Genomic DNA, 27,532 nt, shown 5'->3' on the forward strand with positions numbered 1-27,532 from the left:
AAGCCTGAACCCAACAACCAATCTCCATTCCATTTCAGAAACCTCACCAAAAAAAAATCCCATCATGGCTTCTGAAACCTTAAACTCCCCGATCAAAACAATCGTCGTGTTAGTTCAAGAAAACCGCTCCTTTGATCACATGCTAGGTTGGATGAAAACCCTGAACCCCGTAATCAATGGCGTAACAGGGCAAGAATCGAACCCGATATCTACCACGAACCTGGACTCAGACCAGCTCTTCTTTGGATCCGGGTCACACTTCGTCGACCCCGATCCCGGCCACTCCATTCAAGACATATACGAACAAATATTTGGCGTTCAATGGAAAGTAGACCAGCAGCTTCAGCCTACCATGAAAGGGTTTGCCCAGAATGCTGAAAGGAAACAAAGTGGCATGTCAACTACGGTGATGAACGGGTTTAAACCCGAATATATACCCGTTTACCAAGAGCTGGTGGAGGAGTTCGCAGTGTGCGACCGGTGGTTCGCAGCCGTGCCAGCCTCGACTCAGCCGAACCGGCTGTTTGTGCACTCGGCCACGTCGCATGGGGCTACAAGTAATGATACAAAGCATTTGATCGAAGGGTATCCGCAGAAAACTATATTTGAATCGTTGGATGAAGAGGGTTTCTCGTTTGGAATATATTATGAGTACCCTCCAGCTACACTTTTCTACAGGTTAATCATTTTTCGCATTTTTTAATCTATTTCATTTCATTATTTTCTTTATCTTTTAAGTGAAAATTAAATATTATTGAGCTGAATTATTTAAAAATTATTTTTTAATATTAATGGAATAAATAAATATATGTTAAGATAATTAGAGTTCTTTAATTTAAGAAAAAGAGTGGAAAATGAGGAATTTAATTACTTAATTCAACGTATTCAAAATTTGAAATTTTCTATTGTAATATGACGTTTAATTTACAGATTATATTCACAGGTAAATCAAAAAGAAGAACAGAAAAAAGAATAAATCAAAATTTGTGTTCACATTTGTGAATTCAAGTTTATTGAACCCATTTAATAATTTTTGAATGAATGAATATAGAACTAATGGCACAAAATATGTAATATTCGGACTAATGGAACAAAACATTCTTAAAATTTATTATTTATTTAATATGAATTAATGAACATAGAACTAATCGCACAAAGTATATAATATTCGGATAATTACTTGGAAGTTGGTTGCGTGTCATAATCAAGGGTTTTATTAAGAATTTTTTTTTATTTCAAAAACAAAATAGAAATTTGAAGCAAAACATCATCGTCAACTCTTTGAATTTACTATATTATAATATTATAAATTCAACTTTTTGAATTTATTCTCTCAACGGGAACAAATGATCCAGTGCTTGTGTGACCTTCAATGGTTCAGGGATATAGTTAACCGTGGGTTCACAACTCATTGTGATTCATGACATAATCTTTTATTCAGGCTAACCGTAATTTGCCCCATTCTATGTATCAACAATTGATCATGAGAATGTCAGAAATCATTCTGATTAAACCCATCGAATCATGGTAAAGGCACCGCGCACGGCGCAAAACATTGTGCGCTGCGCGGGCTGCCCCTGCGCGCAGTCTGCCCCTGAAAATAATTTTTTTGGTGCTACAATTTTCTGAAAAATTTTCTTGTGAGATTAGAAACAAATTATTCAATATCAAAAACCATACAATTTAGAAAAAACCTAGCTCTGATACCACTGTTAGATCTCGATTTTCTCGTGCCCAAAACGCAGCGGAAGTTTTAAAAATTTTAGATCTTGACATTCAAGATGTATTTGGACACTCGTATGGTTTTATAATTAAACATTCATAGGGAGTTAAACTTTTATATCTTTGGTGAAAGATTCACACTGCTCCAACTATTCCGGGGTTAGCGGAAATAACTTTTGATGAATTTCCTACGAATTTTCTTCAAATCTCATTTCTTTAATCCTCCTATCAAGTCCACGACTAGATCGTTTGTTGCATTTTCAAATAGCATTAGAATATTTGAAAGAAGTTTTGCGTAGAGATTAATTAAAACGAGAGACGGCTCAAAAATCCTTGAAGTTAATCAAGGTGATGGCCGAAATTTTGGAGAAGGGAAGGGGAGGAATTTTAGAAAATTGTATCATTTGGTGGCTAGGGTTATAGCTTGCTTACTCCTTTTTATAATTAAGCCATGATCTAATATGCATTATTAACATTAATGAGCTTGATTAATTAAATAGGCTAGTCCAACTAGTTTAATTAATTAATCAAAGTCAATTAAGAACTTTAATTAGTTAATATGTTGGAATTGTACTCCTACAAGCCCATTAAACATACTTCCTACTATATTTAATTTAATATTTAATAAACTCAACTTTTGAGCTTAATAAATTAAATCAATTATAAATTCAACATTTGAATTTAATATTTAAATTATAAATTCAACTATTTGAATTTATCACATCCAAAATTTAATATTTAATAAACTCAAATCTTGAGTTTAATAAATTAAATTCTCAAATTTTATAAATTCAAATCCTTGAATTTATTTTCTCCAAATTTCATAAATTCAATTTCTTGAATTTACTATATTATAAATTCAACTCCTTGAATTCATTTTCTCAAAAATTAATTATTATAAATTCAACTTTTTGAATTTACTATATTATAATATTATAAATTCAACTTCTTGAATTTATTCTCTCAACGGGAACAAATGATCCAGTGCTTGTGTGACCTTCAATGGTTCAGGGATATAGTTAACCGTGGGTTCACAACTCATTGTGATTCAGGACATAATCTTTTATTCAGGCTAACCGTAATTTGCCCCATTCTATGTATCAACAATTGATCATGAGAATGTCAGAAATCATATTTCTGATTAAACCCATCGAATCATGGTAAAGGCGCCGCGCACGGCGCAAAACGTTGTGCGCTGCGCGGGCTGCCCCTGCGCGCAGTCTGCCCCTGAAAATAATTTTTTTGGTGCTACAATTTTCTGAAAAATTTTCTTGTGAGATTAGAAACAAATTATTTAATATCAAAAACCATACAATTTAGAAAAAACCTAGCTCTGATACCACTGTTAGATCTCGATTTTCTCGTGCCCAAAACGCAGCGGAAGTTTTAAAAATTTTAGATCTTGACATTCAAGATGTATTTGGACACTCGTATGGTTTTATAATTAAACATTCATAGGGAGTTAAACTTTTATATCTTTGGTGAAAGATTCACACGGCTCCAACTATTCCGGGGTTAGCGGAAATAACTTTTGATGAATTTCCTACGAATTTTCTTCAAATCTCATTTCCTTAATCCTCCTATCAAGTCCACGACTAGATCGTTTGTTGCATTTTCAAATAGCATTAGAATATTTGAAAGAAGTTTTGCGTAGAGATTAATTAAAACGAGAGACGGCTCAAAAATCCTTGAAGTTAATCAAGGTGATGGCCGAAATTTTGGAGAAGGGAAGGGGAGGAATTTTAGAAAATTGTGTCATTTGGTGGCTAGGGTTATAGCTTGCTTACTCCCTTTTATAATTAAGCCATGATCTAATATACATTTTCTGTCTTTGCAAATTCAAAGACCTTTCTCTCAGATTGTACCAATCTTCCAAAAGTTCCTCGTGTTTTGAAAAATGAGAGGGGATGAAATATCCGAACCTTGTGCCATTCATCAAAGAAACTCATTTCTTCATTTGCAGAATTTCAATTTCTTCCAAATGAAGAGCAATGCCAGTAGAAACAGTCGATTTGGCAGCAGAAAATTGTGGTTCGTCAAGAAGTTTTTCTTTGCCTTTTCTTGTTGATGAGGCAGTCATCATGGGTCGAAAAGCTGAAGACCCAGCAGTTGATTTACGAATAACGACCCAAGAAACGGGTCTGACAGTTGAAGCAGTAGAGGTCATGGTAGCAAAAACAGCAATTGGTTTAGAGATCGAGATGGTCGGTGGTGCAGTAGAAACAGCTTTTGGAAACACCTGCCTCAGTGGAACAGTGTCCAATTCAAAGATTGCTGCTGTCTTCTTGAATAGAAGAATAGTGCGATCTTTCTTCTTGCTGGGAGTAGGTGGCAGATATGGTTGAATAGGAGCAGCAGACTCCTCTCTCTTTCTTTTGAGGTGCTAGAGCTTCAGCTTGAGTATCTCCCACTTCCTTTTTCAAAGCAATAAACTCAGCCACAGTTGGCTTTGGTCTTAATGCAAGCACATTATCAGCATTTGCCATTGTGACGTACGAGGCGTCCGAATCAGAAGTAAGAGCAAAACCAGCATCCTTAAGCATTCGACTTATCTGCACAGCGAAACCAGAACTCCTACTGACCACCATTTCCTTCATTATTTTGAAAAGAAAGCGACTCCAATCCACTTTATATTCAGAAGTAATGGCTACCATTACTTGAACCTTTTCTTTGGTTAGCCGATCGAGCGTTCCGGCTTTGACTAACAGTGCTTTTGCAACAATATCAGCAAGCACTTGAAATTCCATCTTCAACAGCTTCTTAAAACAGGACGGAGATAGTTCTTCTCCAGAAGCTGAGAAGTTCAGCAGAGCAGTAGACATTTCTTCCTTGGAAATATCAGAAAGTTCATTGATCCCTGAAGAAGAGAGAAAGAAGGTTGATCCAAGCAAAGCAGCATCGATTGAGATGGATGCATCACCCAGGAAATACAAAATTTTTCCTTCTTCTACAGTCGCCTTAGCGTAAAAATCCAGAAGGGCAGTTTTGTAAATCACAGCAGGTGCTTCCAAAAATTTCCTGAGTCCTGATTTTTCAATAGTTTGGAACATCTTGAGAAGATGTTCATCCTTGATAGTAAGAACAGACACAAAGTTAACTTGGTAAGCATTCCAGGTGTAAGCTCCGGCCATTGCTGTAAGTAAAGAAGATGAGAAAATGATTGCAAGAGAAAGCAATAATTGTAAATCAGAATACTGGAAGCGTAAAAGTGAAAAGAGATGAAAGAGGCGGCTAATATTCAAAAATGTACAGCCGTCAGTGAAACATAAGGACACGTGTCAATATGTTTGCAGTTGAGTAACTGAAAGGTTAAGCAGAGGGTGTCAGCAATACTAAAAATTTTGAAAAGAGCGAGCTGTCCAAAAGGTTATTGAAAGTAATCAGTAGAAAATTTGTCGTTTTATGATAACGTCTGCTGGAAGTGACAGGGTACTGAAAATTTTTTAGCACTTTGATGAAACCAGTAGACACATTGTTTTATCGAAAAGACAAATATTCTATTTATTACTAATAAAACACGAAAATCTTAGTCTAACTAAGATACTGTTCCCCCTAAATCAATGCAACTAATAAATGCGAAGATACGATTTCTGAGGAACGGATAGATGAATCTTGGTATTCGTGTAGTCAAATCGCCGTCTCTTCAACTTCCCAAGACTCTGTATAAATACCTGCAAATTCACAAGCTAAATCATTCAATATTTTCATCGAATCAGAATAAATGAGCACTTCAAGTGATCTCTCGGAGTCTTCTCCAAAGTCAGAATCAGCAGAGGAACCCAAAGAAAACGTCCAACCTCTCGTAAGCAGATGTTTGAAGACATCCTTTTTCAAGATATGAAGGCTTGGAAGAAATTCCTTGGTTTATAATACGAACAATCAATGAGATTGTTCGTTCTTATTAGGACTAAGCTGTGGGATAATCCCTTTCACGAACCACGATCATGCCAAGAGAGGTATTCCCAGCAGTCCTTTAGATAGGTTCCTGCTGAAGTACTTTGCAACATATAAGTACTTCAAGCTGCTGATATCAAAAAATTTAGTAGATAAACTCAATGTAATGCTTCTAGTTTTATGAATAAAAAAAAATCTCATTTTGACATGTTTTGTTTATCTACTGCTTTTATTGAATGAATGATATAAAAAATGAGTAAGAAAAACTCAGTCTGTGTAAATCAGTAGAACGGTTTGGTTGACTTGAGACTCTTCAACTTCTTCATCATTAAATGCAACCTGTCTATAAATAAGATAACAACAATTGTTAAGAAAACAATAGATCGATATGTCTGATTCAAGCAATTCCGATGTTTGTAGCAGCACTCATGTCTTGGTAACATCAGAGACACTTCCACATCTGGAAGCTTTGAAGAGAACCATAGAAGAATATGTCTGGATAAAGGTCATGTCCGTATGGTTCAAAGTGCAGGAACTGCAGAATGTGTATCAGAATGGTTTGACTTCTACTACTGCTCAAAGGGCAAGAGCAAGAAAGTACAAACGGGAGTTTGAGGTTGATCACGTTTCTGAGCTTGCTACTGATAGAGTTCTGCTTCAGATGATGCTTTGGAAGGAATGGCATCTGCTCGAGAAAATTTCCAGCACAAAGTCCTTTAAAAATATTAGGAGTCATGAGTTGAATAATTTGATTTCTGAGTGGCAGGATTCTGTAGATGATGAACTGTCTAGTTTAACCTGGTTTCGATTAATGAAATATCAGTAGTTATTGTAAGTTGTCTTTTTATTCTTCTGCAAAGAGAACAGAGTTAGTACAACAACACAAAATTGATAATATTCAACCAGATAATAACAACAATAAAATCAAGTTAAGTCAATTAAACCCAATATATTATGAAAATAAGAAAACTTATTCTCAGGCAGAGGTTTTATAAAGATTTCTGCTGTTTGTAAATCAGTAGAAGTATATTCCAGACGAATGTCCTTCTCTGCACATGATCTCTTATAAAATGATGTCTGATGTCGATGTGCTTCGTTATGGAATGAAGTACTGGATTTTGCGTGATTGCAATGGCACTGGTATTGTCACAGAAGATAGGTGATTCAGAGGCTTGAATTCCATAGTCTTTGAGTTGTTGTTGCATCCATAGTATTTGAGAGCAGCAACTTCCAGCAGCAAGGTATTCTGCTTCTGCAGTAGACGTAGCTATGGAAGTTTGCTTTTTACTAAACCAGGAGATCAGCCTATCACCAAGGAATTGACAAAAACCACTTGAGCTTTTCCTGTCTCGTTTGCAACCTGCATAATCAGCATCTGAATATCCAATAAGATTGAAAGATGAATCATTAGGATACCATAAGCCGACATTTGGAGTTCCCTTTAAGTACTTCAGAATTCGTTTAGCAGCAATATAATGGGATTGCTTGGGGTTAGATTGAAATCTTGCACAAATGCAAACAGCAAATTGAATGTCAGGTCTACTGGCAGTAAGATACAGTAGTGAGCCAATAAGACCACCATACTGAGTTACCTCTACTGAAATTCCACTTTCATCTTTATCAAGCTTGGTAGATGAGCTCATTGGGGTGGAAGCAGCAGAGCATGCTTCCATACCAAACTTTTTCAGTAGCTCCTTGGTATACTTAGATTGATTTATAAAAATTCCAGTATCAAGTTGCTTGATCTGCAGTTCTAGGAAGAATGTTAATTCTCCCATCATGCTCATTTCAAACTGATCTGCATCAATTTAGCAAACTTTGCACGCAGTTTGGGGTTAGTTGACCCAAAAATAATGTCATCAACATAAATTTGTACTAATAGAATATGCTTATTTTTGACTAAAGTGAATAAAGTCTTGTCTACTGTGCCAATAGTAAAATCATGGTTGATAAGAAATTGTGACAGATTGTCATACCATGCTCTAGGTGCCTGTTTTAAACCATACAAGGGTTTGTGTAATTTAAATACAAGATGAGGTGATCAATAAAACCTGGAGGCTGTTTGACGTAGACCTCTTCTTGTAGTAGATCATTTAGGAAGGCAATCTTCATATCCATTTGATAAACTTTGAAATTCTTAAAAGCAGCAAAGGCCAAGAATATTCTGATAGCTTCTAGCCTTGCTACTGGTGCAAAAGTTTCAACATAATCGATTCCTTCCTCTTGTCTGAAACCTTGAGCCACCAGTCTTGCTTTATTTCTTATCACTGTGCCTTCTTCATTTAGTTTGTTTCTAAATACCCACCGGGTTCCAATAACAGCTTGGTGAGATGGTCTAGGTACTAGAAACCAAACTTCATTCCTTTTGAATTGATTCAGTTCTTCTTGCATAGCTTCAATCCAACTTGGATCCAAGAGAGCTTCTTCAATTTTCTTTGGTTCTTCCTGAGAAATAAAAGCAGCATGCATATATTCATTAATCATTTGCCTTCTGATTCTTAATGGTGCTGCTGGATTTCCAATGACCAAAGATGGAGGATGTGATTTTCTCCAAATAAAAGGGTTTAAAAGGATTTCTTCCTGGTTTGATATAATTGGATTGATCTCAGCTGAATCAATAGCAGGTTCTGGAGTGTCAGCTGCTGGTACTGGTAAATTTGATGTCTGTACTTCTGGTTCCACTATTGGAATGTCTGGTTCTGGATTTTGAACATCTTTGATACTTGGATCTGTATCTTCTTCACTATCTGGTTCCAAATGAATCATGTCTAACCTGTTACTTAAATTTGACATATTAGATATTTTAGGAGTACTGCTGTCTTCATCGAAGACAACATGAACAGATTCTTCAACATTGATAGTTCTATTGTTGAAGATTCTGAAAGCTTTGCTCACAGCAGAGTAACCAAGAAATAGTACAGCATCTGATTTTGAATCAAATGATGTTAAATAGCTTTTACCATTATTGAGTGCAAAGCATTTGCAACCAAACACATGGAAATAAGATACATTAGGCTTACTCCCTTTCCATATCTCATAAGGAGTCTGATTATGCCTTTTGTTGATCATGATTCTGTTTTACGTGTAACATGCAGTGTTGATTGCTTCTGCCCAGAAGCGCTGAGAGATATCTGCATCTGCTAGCATAGTTCTAGCAGCTTCTTTAAGAGTTCTGTTTCTCCTCTCAGCTACTCCGTTCTGTTGAGGCGTTCTGGCAACTGAATATTCATGATGTATGCCATGTTCATCTAAGTACAACTCAAGAATTTGTTAGTGAACTCAGTACCCCGATCACTTCTGATTATAACAATAGAGGACGATTTTTCATTTTGAATCTTTTTCAGAAGCTTGATCAAGAGATTACTGGTTTGATCTTTTCCAGCAAGAAATATTACCCAAGTCAATCTAGAGAAATCATCAATAACAACAAGGGTGTAATTCATTCCCCCTAAGCTCATGATAGGGATTGGACCAAATAAGTCCATATACAATAATTCCAAACACCTTGAAGTTGATTTACTACCTCTGTTCTTGAAGCTGGATCTGATCTGTTTTCCAAGCTGACATGCAGAACAAACATGATTCTTCACAAAATTAATATCAGGCAAACCATCAACTATGTCCTGCTTCTTGAGATTATTGATTGATTTTAAATTCAGATGATTCAATCTCTTGTGCCAGAGCCAATGCTTATCAGTAAGAGAAACAACTAAACATGTAGGAACAGTAGCATGATCTAAGTTCCATGAGACTTTGTAAGTGTTGCCTTCTCTCTTTCAAGTTAATACAGTAGGCTCAGTAGAATCTTTAACTGTGCATATGTGCTTCTGAAAAGCTACAGAATAACCATTATCACACAGTTGACTAATGCTAATCAAATTATAACAGAGATTCTCAACCAGTAGTACATCATTGATAGTTATGTTACCATGGATAATCTTACCCTTACCCACGGTTTTACCTTTTGAGTTATCTCCAAAGGTTATCTTTGGTCCAGTACAACACATTATATCAAAAGTTCTTTCATTATGTGCTTCCCTTTGCCTTTATCTAGTTCTGGCTTGGTACCGGTTTCAGAAGTGCTTTCATTATTGCTGAATCCGAGACCACTTCTGTCACCGGATTGCTTCTGCAATTCTTGCATCTTCTCTAAAGAAACGGACGACTTATTCCATGCATTTACCAGAACAGACATCTTCTGATTTTCAGATCTTATTGTTTGGTAATCTGCATTTACTCTTTCATTCTCAGTTCTCAACTTACTTATCTCAAATTTTAGATCATTGCAGCTATTCTCTTGTAAACAAGTGAACTTACTGACTTGATCCTTTAAGTTTTGATTTTCAGTCTTAACTTCCTCGAATGATTGAGAAAGTCTCGAATACTCTTCCACCATGTCATGCAGTGTTTTAATTAAGTCAGTTCGTGTAAATTCATCAGAGTCAAAGTCGAATACCTCTTCAGATGTCGAGTTTGGTTCAACATCCGCCATAAGAAATTTGATCTCTTCTGCATCACTTTCGCTGGAATGATTTTCTGAGTCAGATGACTCAGAACTAGAATCCGCCCATTTAGATTTGCTCTCTTCAACAATCATTGCTTTGCGGTCTCTTCTTAATTTTTTGTCATTCCTTTTGTATTCTTTCTTCTTCTGGTCATCTTTCTTGGGCTTTGGACAGTCGGCAATAAAGTGATCAATCTTTCCACAATTGAAGCACGCCATATCACTAGGTGGTGAATCCTTCTTGAAGTTCCGATAGGATTTTGGTAAGCTTGGTGATTCTTCTTCATGAACCTGGAAAACTTTTTCACAAAGAGAGACATAGCATCATTGCTGATCTTTTCAGCAGTCATTTCAGAAGTACTCTCAATGAAGGTAGCAGGTACTGCTTGTGGGATGACTACAGCAGCAGCAGTAGAAGTAGTAGCAGCAGTGGCAGCAAGAGCCTTGGTTGGTAGATTTGTTGAGGGCTCTTCTCTGCTTCTTACTTCTAGCTTGAACTCATATGCTTTTAAATCGGCGAACAAGTCATGTAACTCCTTGTTTAGATCTTTAGAAACTCTCGTAGCCATTGTTTTGACATCACATTCCCTAGGTAAAGCTCTCATCACATTGAGTGCTATTTCTCTATTGCTATGCTCTTTACCAAGGGCTGCTAGTTCATTAACTAGGCTGCTGAAACGTTCATCAAACTCATTTAAAGTTTCACCAGCCTTCATTTTCAGATTTTCAAACTTTTTCATTGCTACAGACAGTTTGTTTTCCTTTGTCTGCTCATTTCCTTCACATATTTGAATGAGCTTTTCCCAGATTTCTTTTGCGGTAGAACACATCTTGATTTTACTGAAGGTGTTCTTATCAAGAGTTTTATAAAGAATATTCTTCGCAACATTGTCGAGATTAGCTTTCTTCTTATCTTCTCTAGTCCATTCATTTCTTGATTTTTCAACCATTTTTGGTGCTCCTTCAGTAACAGCAATAGCTGTATTTGATTTTAAGATCTTTAATGGGCCTTCTGTGATGACATGCCACATGTCATCATCTTGGGCTGCGAGATGAGCTTGCATCCTGATCTTCCAGTCATCAAAGTCTTCCTTCGAGAACATGGGAACCTTGCTAAAATGTGCCATAACTGTTGCAAATTTTCAGAACAAGAGAAATCTGCTTTGATACCACTTGTTGGGGATCCATGTAGAGTTTAGAGGGGGGTGAATAAACTCTTTTCCTTTGATGATAGATTTTTTCAAAGGGTGCTAGAATCCTGTTAGAGATTGTAGCTTTTTTGTTCGAGTGTAATTCCAGTAGATCACTAAAGTAAGTGCGGAAACGATCCAATGGAGTAGGGTGAAAAACACTAATAGCAGTAGGAAATAGAACAGTAGTTGTTTCTGGAAGTTCGAAGATAAAATCTTCTACGTCTCCCCTTCTTCTGTTTCCAGAAGGTATCATTAAACGGCTTTGGATTTTACAGTACAACACTTGTACACACCCACTTCAGCAGGGCTTATCTTTTGCCTACTGAAACTCTTAGTAACTCAACACAAAATGATTCAATACGACAAAGTTATGGAAAAGACTTTTTTCCAGTTTACAAACTCTCCTTCGAAATATGGTAAAGTGTTTTGCTTGAAGAGATGAAGAAACAGCAGTACAAAATGATCTCCAAAGATCTGATGTAATGTGAAGCGTGTACTGCTTTTCTGCAAGTTTGAGCTTAGAAGATGATGATTGATTCGCGGTTGCTCAATGTAATGTTGGATAGATAATATATTCAGCGATCATCTTTAAATGGTTTTGATCCATATATATAGATAACTTGAATCCAACGTCTCTAATAAAAAACGGCTCTTTTGATTTCTGAAAGAAACAGCTTTATTCCTTTAATGGATCCTGCAAAAGGCTTTCAACACAATCAGTCTTGTTACTTACCAAAATGGGTAAAGCGAATTAAATGACTTAGTACAGCATTTAATGGTGCAATAAATACTTGTACTCGATAAAGTAACGGTAACATTTAAGACTGCTTCCGCTAGCATAGAAGACGTCAAGTTATTCTAATTCCAAACTAGGTTCTGCTTCTGGTTATCTAAGTTCTGAAAACTTAGTCCTGCTTTTATATTGTCTACTGATTTTTAACTAACAGTCTGCTGGTTTTGATTCTTATCGCCACAATTAATTAGTGTTTAATAAATTAAATTCTCAAATTTTATAAATTCAACTCCTTGAATTTATTCTTTCTAAATTTCATAAATTCAATTTCTTGAATTTACTATTTCTTAAATTCGACTCTTTGAATTCATTTTCTCAAAATTTAATTATCATAAATTCAACTCCTTGAATTTACTATATTATAATATAAATTCAACTTTTTGAATTTATTTTCTCAATGTGAACAAATGATTCAGTGCTTGTGTGACCCTCAATGGTTCAGGGATACAGCGAGCCGTGGGTTCATAAATCATTGTGATTCAGGACATAATCATTTATTCGGGCTTCCCTAATTTGCCTCATTCTATGCATCAACAATTGATCATGAGAATGTCAGAAATCATATTTCTGATTAAACCTATCGAATCATAGTAAGATAGTCTAATAGATCGTCCTATGATTCCCTAGGTATCACTGATAGTGCCTGCAAGAACTAGTCGATTATGATTAGCGTACAGTACGGTCCCTTCATCTCATATATCCCGATCGAATCTGCAACCATTGGTTCATCGAGTGTTGCATAATAATTCGATAACTATGTGATACATATAAATAGTGGCATCGTATTTACTATACTCTGGCCAGAGATTCCACGCACTATAATTTCATCAGATCACATAGGATATGCAAAGACCCTCAACTTCTTGCTTGAAAATTTGCGGAAAATTAAAAATTTTCTTTTTAAAAGAACTTAAGTGGCCTCATTCATAAAATCACTGGTGAAACAAGTTCAATATTTCAAAATATTGCAGCGGAAGAAAATAAAGTTTGCCAAAAATCACAATTTAAAAAAAATATCCAACGACTGATAAAATGTTTGCGGAATAAAATAACAACTGCTGCTCTGAGGTCCTCGGGTGCCACTACTGCCGACCCAAGCTGGCTCACTGGTACCCGCCCTCGGCCCTGGCCTCATCAGTACCTACAACAATCAAGTCTAGTGAGCCTAAAGACTCAGCATGCATATATCGCAGGTAACGAGTAAAAATCTGAATTAAAATATGCATGAGTTAACATATCCTGTCCAGAGGCATGCTGAAAATAATCTGTACTGAGCAATTATAATACATGCATAACTGAACTGATAATCACAGTAAAAAAAAATGTTTGCTCCTTGGAGCCAGTACTGAAATAACTGGTAAAATTTTCTGTTGAGATTATGTTTTACGCCTGTGGCCCCTGCACTAAGCTAAACTGATCGGTAACTGGCTACCGGGGAGGCTGAAACTGAACTGAGCTGGCCGGTCACTGGCGACCGGGTGGTACCATACTGAACTGATCGGTCACTGGCGACCGTATAAAATAACACTCCCACATAGTGAATGAACCACAAGCCATATCGCATAAATCTCAAAAATAATCATTTTCTATTTAATGCACGTCAAATAATTAACTGGCATAATGAAAATGTCCCGTAATTTTACCAACTGGATTGGATTGGATCGTCCCCAGGCTGCTGCAACCTAACTGTGCCATGAAAAATATGCAATAGCTTAAACTTGACCAACTATGCAATTTAGTTCAAAAGATGCGACTATGACGCCTAATGACTTCGCATTTAATCATGACTCCGAGCCAACCTGAACCGACACCAAACCGACGTATAGTCATGATTAAAATACGCTGAAAAATCGTAAAATAATGCTCCTAAAATGACAGGGTCGAAATCTAGGTGGAATGGAGGCCAAAACACGAAACGCTCTTTCGAGAGTCAATTTGGCACATCGCACCGTAAATTCTCGTACGACCTCAAAAATGATCCAAATGACGAACGGTCAAAAACATGACCTTCCTAACTCAATGAGGCACTGTCCAGTCCAAGGCCATGGGCTAAAAGCCAACCAAGAACTCGAACGAGTCTCCGAACCGACACAGCAACTTGCTGTAAAATTCCAGCAACTGTACAATCGTGTATCTTGTGTTGTTTTCGAGACTACCGGCCATTGGGGCGTGAACCACCGACCAAAGACTCTTACCAACATCCCAAGGAGTGATTTGAACCATGGCTAAGGGCCCTAGGCCAGCCACAATCCGCGTCACACCAAACTCAACCGAAACTCCAACCGAGAACCAACGTGCATGCGTGTGTAGTGTTTTGCCTAGATCGATGTCTTGCGTCGTTCCAGAGGCCATTTGATTGACCATGGCACGATCTAGACATAAAGGATCATGGTATGAACCGTGGCTATGGGCCATAGGCCAACCAAGATCCATACCAAGCAACCAAAACCGAAACCGTATATGCTGAAATTGTAAGAGCCGAAGGGACATAGGGGCGATTGTGATGTTTTTATTAAAAACCGATGAGCCATGGACCAAGCCACCAAAAGGGCGACTTAGTCACGTCTTAGACATGCTAGAGGAGTGATCTAACCATGGCTATAGGCCCCTAGGGCAGCCAAGATCAGATCCTTCCTCCTTGCCAACAAGCTGAATCTCGAAACTCAAATGGACCAAATGAGAAGTTGCTGTCCATTTCTGAATTTCCAGCAACCAGGGGCTTGAACGAACGGACCAATCTGATCCTAATGCATCCTATTACATTTATTGAGGTCGCCTTGGGAGCCTGGAGTCGAACAAATCACCTGAAACTCACAAACCAAGAAAAACGTGAAGCTTGCCAAGAAATATCAAAAATTCTGCATGTGTTGTTTTCAAAAGTTTTGACATGGATCTCGATTTTTGCTTGAATAAACATGATCATGTACTGAAAAATAAATGATAATATGACTTGATTGAGGTTTAGAAAGAATCTAGACATGCCTGGTTATCGTTTGAAATGAAAACGAAAAGAAGAGACGAGACGGCGCGGAGGAGACGGAGTGGCTTCCTTTTCTACCTTACCTTGCTCTCGATTTTTCTCTCTTATTTTTTGGCTATGTACCTCACGATTTTTACGTCTGAAAATGAGTCTGAATTCACTCTGAATTTTCGAAAAGGAAAGGGGGGAAAAGATGGTTAGGAGGGTGAGGGAAGTGGGTGCAAGATATAAGGAAGATCCAAGACCAAGTCTTCTCGTTTTAAATTTTGAATTCTAGTTTGATATCAAATGAGTTGGTGGATGTTTCTAGAGGTAGTGGCCGATTTTTGCTTGTTTTCTAGCCTAGGATATGTCCATTAATTTAATTAAATTGTGCTCTTAAAAATCCTAGAATTATCCTACAACTTACATGCAAAGAATGGTCAAAAGGTTGATGAGTTGGCAATTAAATTGTCTAGCAACTATGGGGGCCGAAAATTGCAATAAAATGAAGGGGAAATATTGTTATCTAGTCAACTAATAATCCTTGAAAGCCTTACTAATCCTTTAAATAATTTAGTGAGCTAACCCCTTAATTAAGTAACTTAAATGAGCTCATTTCTTAATCACCTCAAATAATTAAATTAAATCCTCAAACCTCCCTTTCTAACTTAAATGAACTTACTTGCTAGCTAAATTAACTTCTGGAAATATTTTCTGGATCTTAAATTCTATCTCAAAACTCCAACTCCAGTCCGGCCTCACTGAAATAACTGAAATGCTAAAAATCAAACTACTGAACTGAAATAATGAATAATTAACTTCAAATAAATGCATTTAAAATAATTATGCAATGAAGTCAATTAAATTTAGAAATCTAGAATTATGCATGGCTTAAACGTAGACTGATTTACGGGTTCTACAATCCTTCCCCCCTTAAAAGAAATTTCGTCCTCGAAATTAGAACTCACCGAATAACTCGGGGTAACGCTCTCTCATCTCCGGCTCAGACTCCCACGTAGCTTCCTCCTCTGAATGGTTGAGCCATTTGACTTTGACTCGCTTAACCAACTTGTTCCGAAGTTTCTTCTCCTGCCTGTCTAGGATCTGCACGGGTCTCTCCTCATAAGATAAGTTCGGAGTAAGCTGCAACGGCTCAAAGTTCAGGACATGCGAAGGATTCGCCATGTACTTCCTCAGCATGGAGACGTGAAAGACCATGGTAACATTCTCCCACTTCCACTCGGGAATAGGGAGAGGCTTGAGCAAACCTGCTGGTCTCTGATGCTCGGCCTTCACTAACTGGCAAGTCAGGCACTCGGATACAAAACGCCTGATGTCCTTCTTCATCCCTGGCCACCAATACAATAGCTGCAGATCTTTGTACATCTTCGTACTCCCAGGGTGAATAGAGTTCGGGGACATGTGGGCCTCTGATAGAATATCTGCTCGGATAGAACCATTGCTAGGAACCCACATCCTGTCTTGGTATCTCACAATACCGTCGCTGACTGTATACAAGACACTGCCCTTGGCTTCATCTCTCTTCTTCCACTGTGCCAACTGCTCATCTGCTGACTGACCACTGCGAATACGGTCAAGAAGGGAAGACTGAAAGGTCAAGGTAGATAGACGAGGAACTCTACCTCGAGGATAAGTCTCAAGATCAAACCTCTGCATCTCGATCTGAAGAGGTTTCTGCATCGTCAAATGAGCCATCACTGCGACTTTCCTGCTCACAGCATCCGCAACTACATTAGCTTTACCTGGGTGGTAGCTAATGTCACAATCGTAGTATTTCACAAGCTCTAACCAACGCCTCTGACGCATGTTCAGCTCCTTCTGCGTAAAGAAATACTTGAGGCTCTTATGGTCGGTAAAGATCTGACACTTCTCTCCATACAGATAGTGCCTCCAAATCTTCAAGACAAAAACTACGGCCGCTAACTCTAGATCATGGGTAGGGTAATTCTTCTCATGGATTTTCAGCTGTCGAGAAGCATACGCTATCACTCTCCCATGCTGCATCAAAACTGCACCTAAACCAAGCTTCGAAGCATCGGTATAAAGGACAAACTCGCCGGGCCCTGATGGCATGGCCAAAACTGGTGCTGAGACAAGAGCTTGCTTCAAAGTATCGAAGCTCTTCTGACACTCCTCGCTCCAAACAAATTTCACATTTTTCTTGGTCAGTGCTGTGAGTGGAACGGCAATGGATGAGAATCCCTGAATGAACTTCCTGTAATATCCTGCCAACCCAAGAAAACTGCGGATCTCGGATGCATCCTGAGGCACAACCCAATCTCTGACTGCAGCGACTTTCGCCGGGTCTACCTCAATGCCACTGCTAGAAACAATGTGGCCCAAGAACGCCACCTTCTCTAACCAGAATTCGTACTTACTGAACTTTGCGAATAGTTTGTGCTTCTGCAATGTCTACAACACTGTGGTCAGATGCCTGCTGTGCTCCTCCCGACTCTTGTAGTAGACGAGAATGTCATCTATGAACACTATCACAAACTGGTCGAGGTACGGCTGAAATACGCGATTCATTAGATCCATGAAGATCGCTGGCGCATTCGTCAGACCGAACGGCATCACAAGGAACTCGTAGTGACCATAACGAGTCCTGAAAGCTAGCTGTCTTCGAAACATCAGCATCTCTCACCCTCAACTGGTGATAACCGGAACGCAGATCTATCTTGGAGAAAATCGAAGCTCCCTGCAACTGGTTAAACAGATCCTCAATCCTCGGCAATGGGTATTTATTCTTCACTGTAACCCTGTTCAACTCCCGGTAGTCAATGCAAAGCCTCATCGAGCCATCCTTCTTTTTCACAAATAAGACCGGCGCGCCCCATGGAGAAAAGCTCGGGCGAATGAACTCCTTGTCGAGAAGTTCCTGAATCTGCTTCTTAAGCTCTGCCATCTCTGTCGGTGCTAGTCGGTACGGCGCTTTGGATATCGGAGCCGTACCTGTCATAAGATCAATGGAAAACTCCACCTCTCTCTCGGGTGGCATACCAGAGACGTCTTCGGGAAAAACGTCTAAGAAATTTCTGACAATTGGAACATCTGAGGCTGACTGGCTGAGTTCCTCGGGGACAGATAAAAAGGTCGCTAGAAATGTCCGACACCCTCTATGCAAGAGTTTCCTAGCCTGAACATACGGAATAATGCGCGGTAAAGGAAAGTACCTGTCCGGCTCAAATAAGAACTGCTCCATTCCAGGCGGTCGGACAAGAACAGATCTCCGCTGGAAGTCTATCAACACTCTGTTCCTCAATAGCCAGTCCATCCCTAGGATGATGTCAAATTCTGGCATCGGTAGCACAATCAGATCCGCATAAACAAGATTACCGTGCAGCTCAAGGTCTATATCTCGGATAACATTGGTGGCTGCCATCTCCTCGCCTGACGGCAACACTACTGAAAAGGCTGTATCTAGCCCAATGGTCTGGATCTTGAGAAAGTTTGCAAAGACCTCAGAAATAAACGAGTGAGTGGCCCCTGAATCTATCAAGGCCTTGGTAGCGAAACCAGATAAAAAAATTCTCCCTGAAAGAGCGGAGCTCTAAGTTGAATCCAGTAGCTACAAGAACTAAACTTATAGACATGCTAAAGTCAAAGTTCTTCTAACTTAAATCCCCAAACTAATACTGAGTAGAGCATGCAATCCTATCACAGTTCTAAGTTCAATCTTAATCCTTATTCCCAAAACACGGAAGTTCAAATAATAACTTAAAGTTTAAAGGTACCTGTCAACAACATAGTCTCCGGGTTGGTTTCCGCGGCATGGAGAGCAAAAACTCTGCCTTGGGTAGGCAGATTCCTCTGAGGACATTGCAGCAACATGTGGTCTGGACTGCCACACTTAAAACACTTTCCTGAGCCAGCCATACATGCTCCAGGATGGCGACGTGAGCACCTGGGACAGACTGGGTGCTCCTGAGTCCTCGGGGCTGGGCGTCCCCGCTGCTGCTGCTGCTGCTGGCCTCGGTTCCTGGCCGGTCCATGAAAAGGCCTCTTATTCTGCTGCTGATGCTGATGAGGAGGAGGGCGGTGCGGTGCCTGGACTGGGCGCTTGCCCTGGCGATCCCTCTCGATATCCCGCAGATCCTGCTCTGCGGCTAAGGCCTTGGAGACGGCGATCTCATAAGTAGCAGGGTCAGATACCCTAACATCCCGGTGCAAGATCGGCCGTAAACCCACCAGGAAGTGCATCAGCTTGGCTCTGGCATCATTCGCGATCAGGGGCACAAAGTGACAGCCCCTCTCGAACTTACGGATAAACTCCGTAACCGTCATATCCCCCTGTCTCAGACTCATGAACTCGGTGGTCAGCCTGGTGCGAACCTCCTCAGCAAAATACTTGGAGTAGAAAACTTTCGTAAAGCGGGTCCATGAAAGTGTAGCCAAAGTCAAGGCTACCGAAGCTCCTTTCCACCATAAGCGGGCGTCTCCAGTGAACAGGTAGGTGGCACATCGGACTCGGTCTGCGTCCCCCTGCTCCATAAACTCAAAGATGACCTCGAGGGATTTGATCCATCCCTCGGCAACCATGGGGTCAGATGTCCCAGAGAATTCCTTCGGGCGCATCTTCATGAATCGCTCATAAACAGCCTCGGGCCCTGTCGACCTGGCTGCGGCTGCGGCTACGGCTGCGGCATTATTCCCCGCAAACTGTGCGAAGAACTGTGCCATCCCAGCTAACATCTGGGCACTCATGTCCGGTGAGGGCGGTGGAGGAGGTGGTAGGTCTCCCTCCGGTCTACGCTCCTCCCTGTCCTCTCGGCGAGGCTCCTCCTCACTGTTGCACTCTAAAATGCGTCTAGGGGGCATACTGTTCCAACATAACCCATACGTAACTAACATGCATAATTCCATAATTTATTTTAAATGAACACTGAAATACTGAAAATCTGGAAGCATGCTGACAAAATAATTCATGCTTTAACTGAAATGCTGAACAAAATGCTGAACTGAAAAAACTTACAGACCGAAGACGTGGCTTCGTGAGCTTCTCGCGGTCAGTAGTAGTGAAACCCTATACAGAACCACCGCTCTGATACCAATTGCAAAGACCCTCAACTTCTTGCTTGAAAATTTGCGGAAAATTAAAAATTTTCTTTTTAAAAGAACTTAAGTGGCCTCATTCATAAAATCACTGGTGAAACAAGTTCAATATTTCAAAATATTGCAGCGGAAGAAAATAAAGTTTGCCAAAAATCACAATTTAAAAAAAATATCCAACGACTGATAAAATATTTGCGGAATAAAATAACAACTGCTGCTCTGAGGTCCTCGGGTGCCACTACTGCCGACCCAAGCTGGCTCACTGGTCCCCGCCCTCGGCCCTGGCCTCATCAGTACCTACAACAATCAAGTCTAGTGAGCCTAAAGACTCAGCATGCATATATCGCAGGTAACGAGTAAAAATCTGAATTAAAATATGCATGAGTTAACATATCCTGTCCTGAGGCATGCTGAAAATAATCTGTACTGAGCAATTATAATACATGCATAACTGAACTGATAATCACAGTAAAAAAAAATGTTTGCTCCTTGGAGCCTGTACTGAAATAACTGGTAAAATTTTCTGTTGAGATTATGTTTTACGCCTGTGGCCCCTGCACTAAGCTGAACTGATCGGTAACTGGCTACCGGAGAGGCTGAAACTGAACTGAGCTGGCCGGTCACTTGCGACCGGGTGGTACCATACTGAACTGATCGGTCACTGGCGACCGTATAAAATAACACTCCCATATAGTGAATGAACCACAAACCATATCGCATAAATCTCAAAAATAATCATTTTCTATTTAATGCACGTAAAATAATTAACTGGCATATTGAAAATGTCCCGTAATTTTACCAACTGGATTGGATTGGATCGTCCCCAGGCTCGCTGCAACCTAACTGTGCCATGAAAAATATGCAATAGCTTAAACTTGACCAACTATGCAATTTAGTTCAAAAGATGCGACTATGACGCCTAATGACTTCGCATTTAATCATGACTCCGAGCCAACCTGAACCGACACCAAACCGACGTAAAATTCCAGCAACTGTACAATCGTGTATCTTGTGTTGTTTTCGAGACTACCGGCCATTGGGGCATGAACCACCGACCAGCGACTCTTACCAACATCCCAAGGAGTGATTTGAACCATGGCTAAGGGCCCTAGGCCAGCCACAATCCGCGTCACACCAAACTCAACCGAAACTCCAACCGAGAACCAACGTGCATGCGTGTGTAGTGTTTTGCCTAGATCGATGTCTTGCGTCGTTCTAGAGGCCATTTGATTGACCATGGCACGATCTAGACATAAAGGAGCATGGTATGAACCGTGGCTATGGGCCATAGGCCAACCAAGATCCATACCAAGCAACCAAAACCCAAACCGTATATGCTGAAATTGTAAGGGCCGAAGGGACATAGGGGCGGTTGTGATGTTTTTATTAAAAACCGATGAGCCATGGACCAAGCCACCAAAAGGGCGACTTAGTCACGTCTTAGACATGCTAGGGGAGTGATCTAACCATGGCTATAGGCCCCTAGGGCAGCCAAGATCAGATCCTTCCTCCTTGCCAACAAGCTGAATCTCGAAACTCAAATGGACCAAATGAGAAGTTGCTGTCCATTTCTGAATTTCCAGCAACCAGGGGCTTGAACGAACGGACCAATCTGATCCTAATGCATCCTATTACATGTAGTCGAACCAATCACCTGAAACTCACAAACCAAGAAAAACGTGAAGCCTTGCCAAGAAATATCAAAAATTCTGCATGTGTTGTTTTCAAAAGTTTTGACATGGATCTCGATTTTTGCTTGAATAAACATGATCATGTACTGAAAAATAAATGATAATATGACTTGATTGAGGTTTAGAAAGAATCTAGACATGCCTGGTTATCGTTTGAAATGAAAACGAAAAGAAGAGACGAGACGGCGCGGAGGAGACGGAGTGGCTTCCTTTTCTACCTTACCTTGCTCTCGATTTTTCTCTCTTATTTTTTGGCTATGTACCTCACGATTTTTACGTCTGAAAATGAGTCTGAATTCACTCTGAATTTTTGAAAAGGAAAGGGGGGAAAAGATGGTTAGGAGGGTGAGGGAAGTGGGTGCAAGATATAAGGAAGATCCAAGACCAAGTCTTCTCGTTTTAAATTTTGAATTCTAGTTTGATATCAAATGAGTTGGTGGATGTTTCTAGAGGTAGTGGCCGATTTTTGCTTGTTTTCTAGCCTAGGATATGTCCATTAATTTAATTAAATTGTGCTCTTAAAAATCCTAGAATTATCCTACAACTTACATGCAAAGAATGGTCAAAAGGTTGATGAGTTGGCAATTAAATTGTCTAGCAACTATGGGGGCCGAAAATTGCAATAAAATGAAGGGGAAATATTGTTATCTAGTCAACTAATAATCCTTGAAAGCCTTACTAATCCTTTAAATAATTTAGTGAGCTAACCCCTTAATTAAGTAACTTAAATGAGCTCATTTCTTAATCACCTCAAATAATTAAATTAAATCCTCAAACCTCCCTTTCTAACTTAAATGAACTTACTTGCTAGCTAAATTAACTTCTGGAAATATTTTATGGATCTTAAATTCTATCTCAAAACTCCAACTCCAGTCCGGCCTCACTGAAATAACTGAAATGCTAAAAATCAAACTACTGAACTGAAATTATGAATAATTAACTTCAAATAAATGCATTTAAAATAATTATGCAATGAAGTCAATTAAATTTAGAAATCTAGAATTATGCATGGCTTAAACGTAGACTGATTTACGGGTTCTACAGGATATCAACATCTATAGGTGAGCGGTGAATTCCCGACTACAATGCACTAGCTCCTACATGTGTCGCGACTGTACCCAATCTTGCCACCTGATGACTCTCCTAGAGCCGGTAAAATAGTCAAAGCACAACCCTAGCATATAGAGCCTCAGTGTTGTCCCGGGTCGTAAGGACTAATGGTGTAAAATCATAGCCACGGACTTATTATCTCGATGAATGTTAACCACTTGGAAAGTCCAAGGGAGGGTTGTTCGGTATAATCATCATATGACTACCCATCTGCATGTTTGAACATCTCTATGCCCTTACCAAGAAACGCGGTACACAACATCACATATGCTAGTATACCTTTATCCATGTTTTAGACGGCTGAATCAACTAGGAACGAATTTAGATCATACAGTGTTTACAAATGAGTTTCAACATAGAATTACGATTTATTTGTATTAAAGTATAATCTAGGTCTTTATCTATGTCTGATAATATGGGTACACAGATAAAGAAATAACAAACCTTGAAATAATGAATTATATTAAAATAAAGAATATTTATTACAACTGATTCAGTAAAATTCTTAGCCAACAGTTGGCTTACATGACATCTACTCTAACACAAGCAGCAAAGAGGTTGGAAAAATATTGAAGAAATTGAAGTTTCAGGTTGTAGTAAAAACACATGATGTGGTTGATTGATATATAAAAATTTATTAATATATATATATTATTAATTTTTTATTACGACTTTAAATCTGATAAGAATACAAAAACATAATACACATGAATGTCCCAAGAGATTTCAGCTTAAAAAATCGCAGATGCGCTAGACGGTAGGTAGTCACCCGTCTACCGTAGTTTAGATAACTAGGAAAAATGCATGCATATATACTTGTCAAATCCATGATTCACAACAATTCCTTAATTTCTCGCTAATCAACTTTAAATTGTTGAAATTTTTTGTAGGAATCTTAGGAAGCTAAAGTACATAAAAAATTTCCATCAATTTGATCTGAGTTTCAAGAGACACTGTGCAGAGGGAAAGTTGCCAAACTATGTAGTGATCGAACAAAGATATTTCGATCTTAAACTTCTTCCAGGAAACGACGATCACCCATCTCACGACGTATACGAGGGCCAAAAATTCGTTAAAGAAGTGTACGAAGCCTTGAGGAGTAGTCCTCAATGGAATGAGATGCTGTTCATAATTGTGTATGATGAGCATGGTGGATTCTTTGATCATGTCCCGACTCCGGTGGGGGGCGTCCCTAGCCCAGATGGGATTGTGGGTCCAGATCCTTACAAGTTTTCGTTTGATCGTTTGGGAGTTAGGGTTCCGGCCATTATTGTTTCTCCATGGATTCAGAAAGGAACTGGTAAGGAATTTGATCATGTAAAGATCATACAAACACAAACACATGCTTTTCTCACAATTAATTAGGTTATCGGCCTACTTGAGTTGAAACATGTATATCAATTTATTTAAAATTTTACTAATTACTTTCTCCTTATTTTTTGTCAATTGATCTTACTAAAAAAAAACAATATAATCAATCATCCGTAGATTTTCAATAACTTCGATTTTAATGATGATTATGCAGTTTTGCATGGGCCTTCAGGGCCATATCCCACTTCAGAATTCGAACACTCTTCAATACCTGCAACTGTGAAGAAGATTTTCAATCTAAAGTCTTTTCTAACAAAGCGTGACGCATGGGCTGGCACTTTTGATGTTGTGCTGACCAGAAACACCCCAAGAACAGATTGCCCAGGTAAATTTTCATTACTTAATTCCGACCCACCTTCCATATACTATGTTCGAGTCTCTTGCCACACACGTTCGAAGGTTGAAAAAAACCCATGCATGCCATTTGATATGTTAACGATATATTTCTAGTATAACATTAACATTTTTCGGTGTCAAGTAAGTATTAAGATGAATTAGAACTAAAAGCCAATGAATATCAAATTTACTCCACCAAAACTGAAATTTGTAGACTAACAGTACAAAAACCCAAAATAGACAAGTTAGTAGACACAAAATTATTTTCTTTTTTTACATCCGGAGTCGTGAACCATAACTCGATCCATACACTTGCAGTATTGATATTGACTAACACAAAAACGTGCAACCTTTCGGATCTTTATTTTTCTGCGTAGACTACTAAAGATAATCTCATCATTCATTCAAGTTGTATTTCGAACATTTCACTCAAGTATCCATAATATTCGCCGACATTTAATTTAATTTTTTTCTTGAAGGGATATATGATGCATGCATTGATTTTCCAGTGAAAGTACTTAATTGACTTAAAGTTTTCTTGCAGAAACCTTATCAAAGCCAATAAAATTGCGAGAAGCCGAGGCGAAAGAGGACTCAAAGTTAAGCGAGTTCCAGGAGGAGTTGGTGCAAATGGTAGCGGTGCTAAGCGGAGACCATGTGAAGGACATTTTCCCACACAAGCTAGTCGAAAACATGACTGTGTCGAACGGGGTAGAGTACGTGCATAATGCTTTCAAGAAATTCTTGGATGAATGTGAGAAACATAATCAAAATGGGGCTGATGGATCCACGATTGTTTTCAAGAATAATGCAATTACAAAGGAGTCAACGAATATCAGCGATAAAAGTGGAGGACCATCAAAGAAAAAGTCCAAATCATTTGCGGCTAAGTTATTTTCTTGCATAGTTTGTGATCACCGTTGATCAGGTAGTTCTATTTTGTTTCTTTGCAATATGCAGTATACTTTAGTTTGTTTCTATATTAATCTCATATTTTATATATGACTATATGTTAGTGCTATTGAAAATGTCGATGTGTTTAATTATTCATGTCAATTTCTTGATATCCAAACAATCCAACATAACATTTGGTTGAGCAACTTGTGTAGATCGAGTACTATTTATTCTTGTGATTATTACTGTAATGTTCGGTTACTCGTACAAATGATAATAATGCGTTTATGTCATTTAATATGTTGTTATTTAGCTCATTATGTTTTACATGTTGATTGAGGTATCGATATTGAGATTGAATATGATTTCTAGATTGTCCACATTGTATTGAGAATGAATATGTGTCTAAATAGTGATAGTAAGATGTGTAGGTAGAAGTAGTGTAATGAAATTGGTAAGAAATGAGATGAAAATATGGCAGTTTTTACGGGTTTTAGCATAATGATTAGAATATGTATCCAAATTATCTGAGGCCATAACAATTAGAAAGCTAAGATGTAATGTTACAACATTCATGTTTTGGGTTTTGTCAAAATCATTGTGGAAGATAAGCCAAAAGTGCCCCGAAGTGTGTCGTGTATATCGTCATTCCTTCACTGACATATTTTGAGAAAATATGCATAACCTTTTACTCATACCTCCAAATGACATGAAACTGGTTGGCGATTCAAGCCAAGACATAGGACTACAACTTTTATGTTTACCACTTTTTCAGATTATGAAAGGAAGAAACGTTGTTGGAGCGATTTCTGATGCAACAATGTGCAGGGCCGAAAGTTGCTCGCCCGGGCCGAAGAGAATGTCCGCCCGGGCGGACCTGCATAAAATTTTTAAAGTTTAGGGCCGAGAGTTCCTTGCCCGGGCGGTAAAATATGTCCGCCCAGGCGTCGCCTCATGCATAAAAAGATAAGTTTTGACTTTCTAAGCAAATCCAACCATTTCTTCACCTCTTTACCAGCAAAACACGAAGGAAACAAGATTTCTTCCTCCCAAAAGCTCCCTTCTTCATTTATTTCATCATTTTGAAGTTAGATTTAAGTTCTCCATCACAAGAACTTCCTAAGGGTGTAAGTTTTCTTCTCTTTTAGTTATTATACATGTAGATGACAATAAAGGAATGATTTTCACCTAGTATATACATAGTGATTGGTTTATTGATATATTTGACAGCATAGAGCAAGAAACATCGTCTCAAACTAGTAGTCGTACACTTGAACAGTAAGTTGGCATGTTCTTGAAGTAATATATGAGTAATATTATGAATTTTAAATGATTCCCATTGATTATTGTTATATGTACATTTAGTATGTTTATTGATGAAAACATAGCACCATATTCCATTGTAATGTATTAAATATGAAAGAAACTCATGAATATTGAAGATGAGTGCTATGACATGAACATGAACATGAAAAGAAAAAGATTGATTTTTACATAATATAGAGCTTGTTGACATCATGGGTGGTTTTAAAACCAAAACTATTGGCCAATATATGTTCATGGGGCGTGTGGTTGTCAAAGGTGCTCCCTGACGTCCAACACAGTAGTAGCTATATAATAAAACAAGCACGGTAGTACAGGTCAAATAATGAGGCTCAAGTACAAAAATGAACATGAATATATGCTATGATATGACATGGTTTAAAGATTCATTGTTGATCACGACTTGATACGTATGTTCCTTCTACGCATATTGATATGTATAAGTGCCAACTTATTGAGTTTTATAAACTCACGCAGCTCATGTATTACAGGATCAGGTAAAGGAGAGACATAGGATGCCGGTTCGCCAATGGATGCTTGTGACGTGCCTCACCTCGACAAGAACTTGGACGTCTTATTGTATAGCTTCCGCATATGTATTATAATGGATTTTATGTCAGAGTTTGAAACAAGTTTCACAATGTTTATGACTATATGTATAACAAT

The 27,532-nt window shown here is 38.7% G+C and overlaps 1 protein-coding gene across 1 annotated transcript; it reads left to right on the forward strand.

The window, feature by feature from the left end:
• On the forward strand, positions 1-27,532 carry LOC142528075 (non-specific phospholipase C4-like). Its single transcript, XM_075633131.1, has 5 exons — positions 1-678; positions 23,833-24,242; positions 24,468-24,638; positions 25,194-25,577; positions 27,358-27,532. The coding sequence occupies exons 1-4, from the start codon at positions 65-67 to the stop codon at positions 25,571-25,573; spliced, it is 1,575 nt and encodes a 524-aa protein (XP_075489246.1). The 5' UTR covers positions 1-64; the 3' UTR covers positions 25,574-25,577; positions 27,358-27,532.

This window comes from Primulina tabacum, chromosome 15, assembly GCF_025594145.1.
Source record: "Primulina tabacum isolate GXHZ01 chromosome 15, ASM2559414v2, whole genome shotgun sequence".
Classification (NCBI taxonomy): domain Eukaryota; kingdom Viridiplantae; phylum Streptophyta; class Magnoliopsida; order Lamiales; family Gesneriaceae; genus Primulina; species Primulina tabacum.

What these genes read in the sequence shown, in the direction of transcription:
- LOC142528075 (XM_075633131.1), top strand. Translation starts at nt 65, where the DNA reads ATGGCTTCTGAAACCTTAAACTCCCCGATCAAAACAATCGTCGTGTTA. An exon ending in CCAGCTACACTTTTCTACAG is followed by an intron (nt 679 to 23,832) that starts GTTAATCATTTT and finishes AATTTTTTGTAG; the next exon opens with GAATCTTAGGAAGCTAAAGT. An exon ending in CCCAAGAACAGATTGCCCAG is followed by an intron (nt 24,639 to 25,193) that starts GTAAATTTTCAT and finishes GTTTTCTTGCAG; the next exon opens with AAACCTTATCAAAGCCAATA.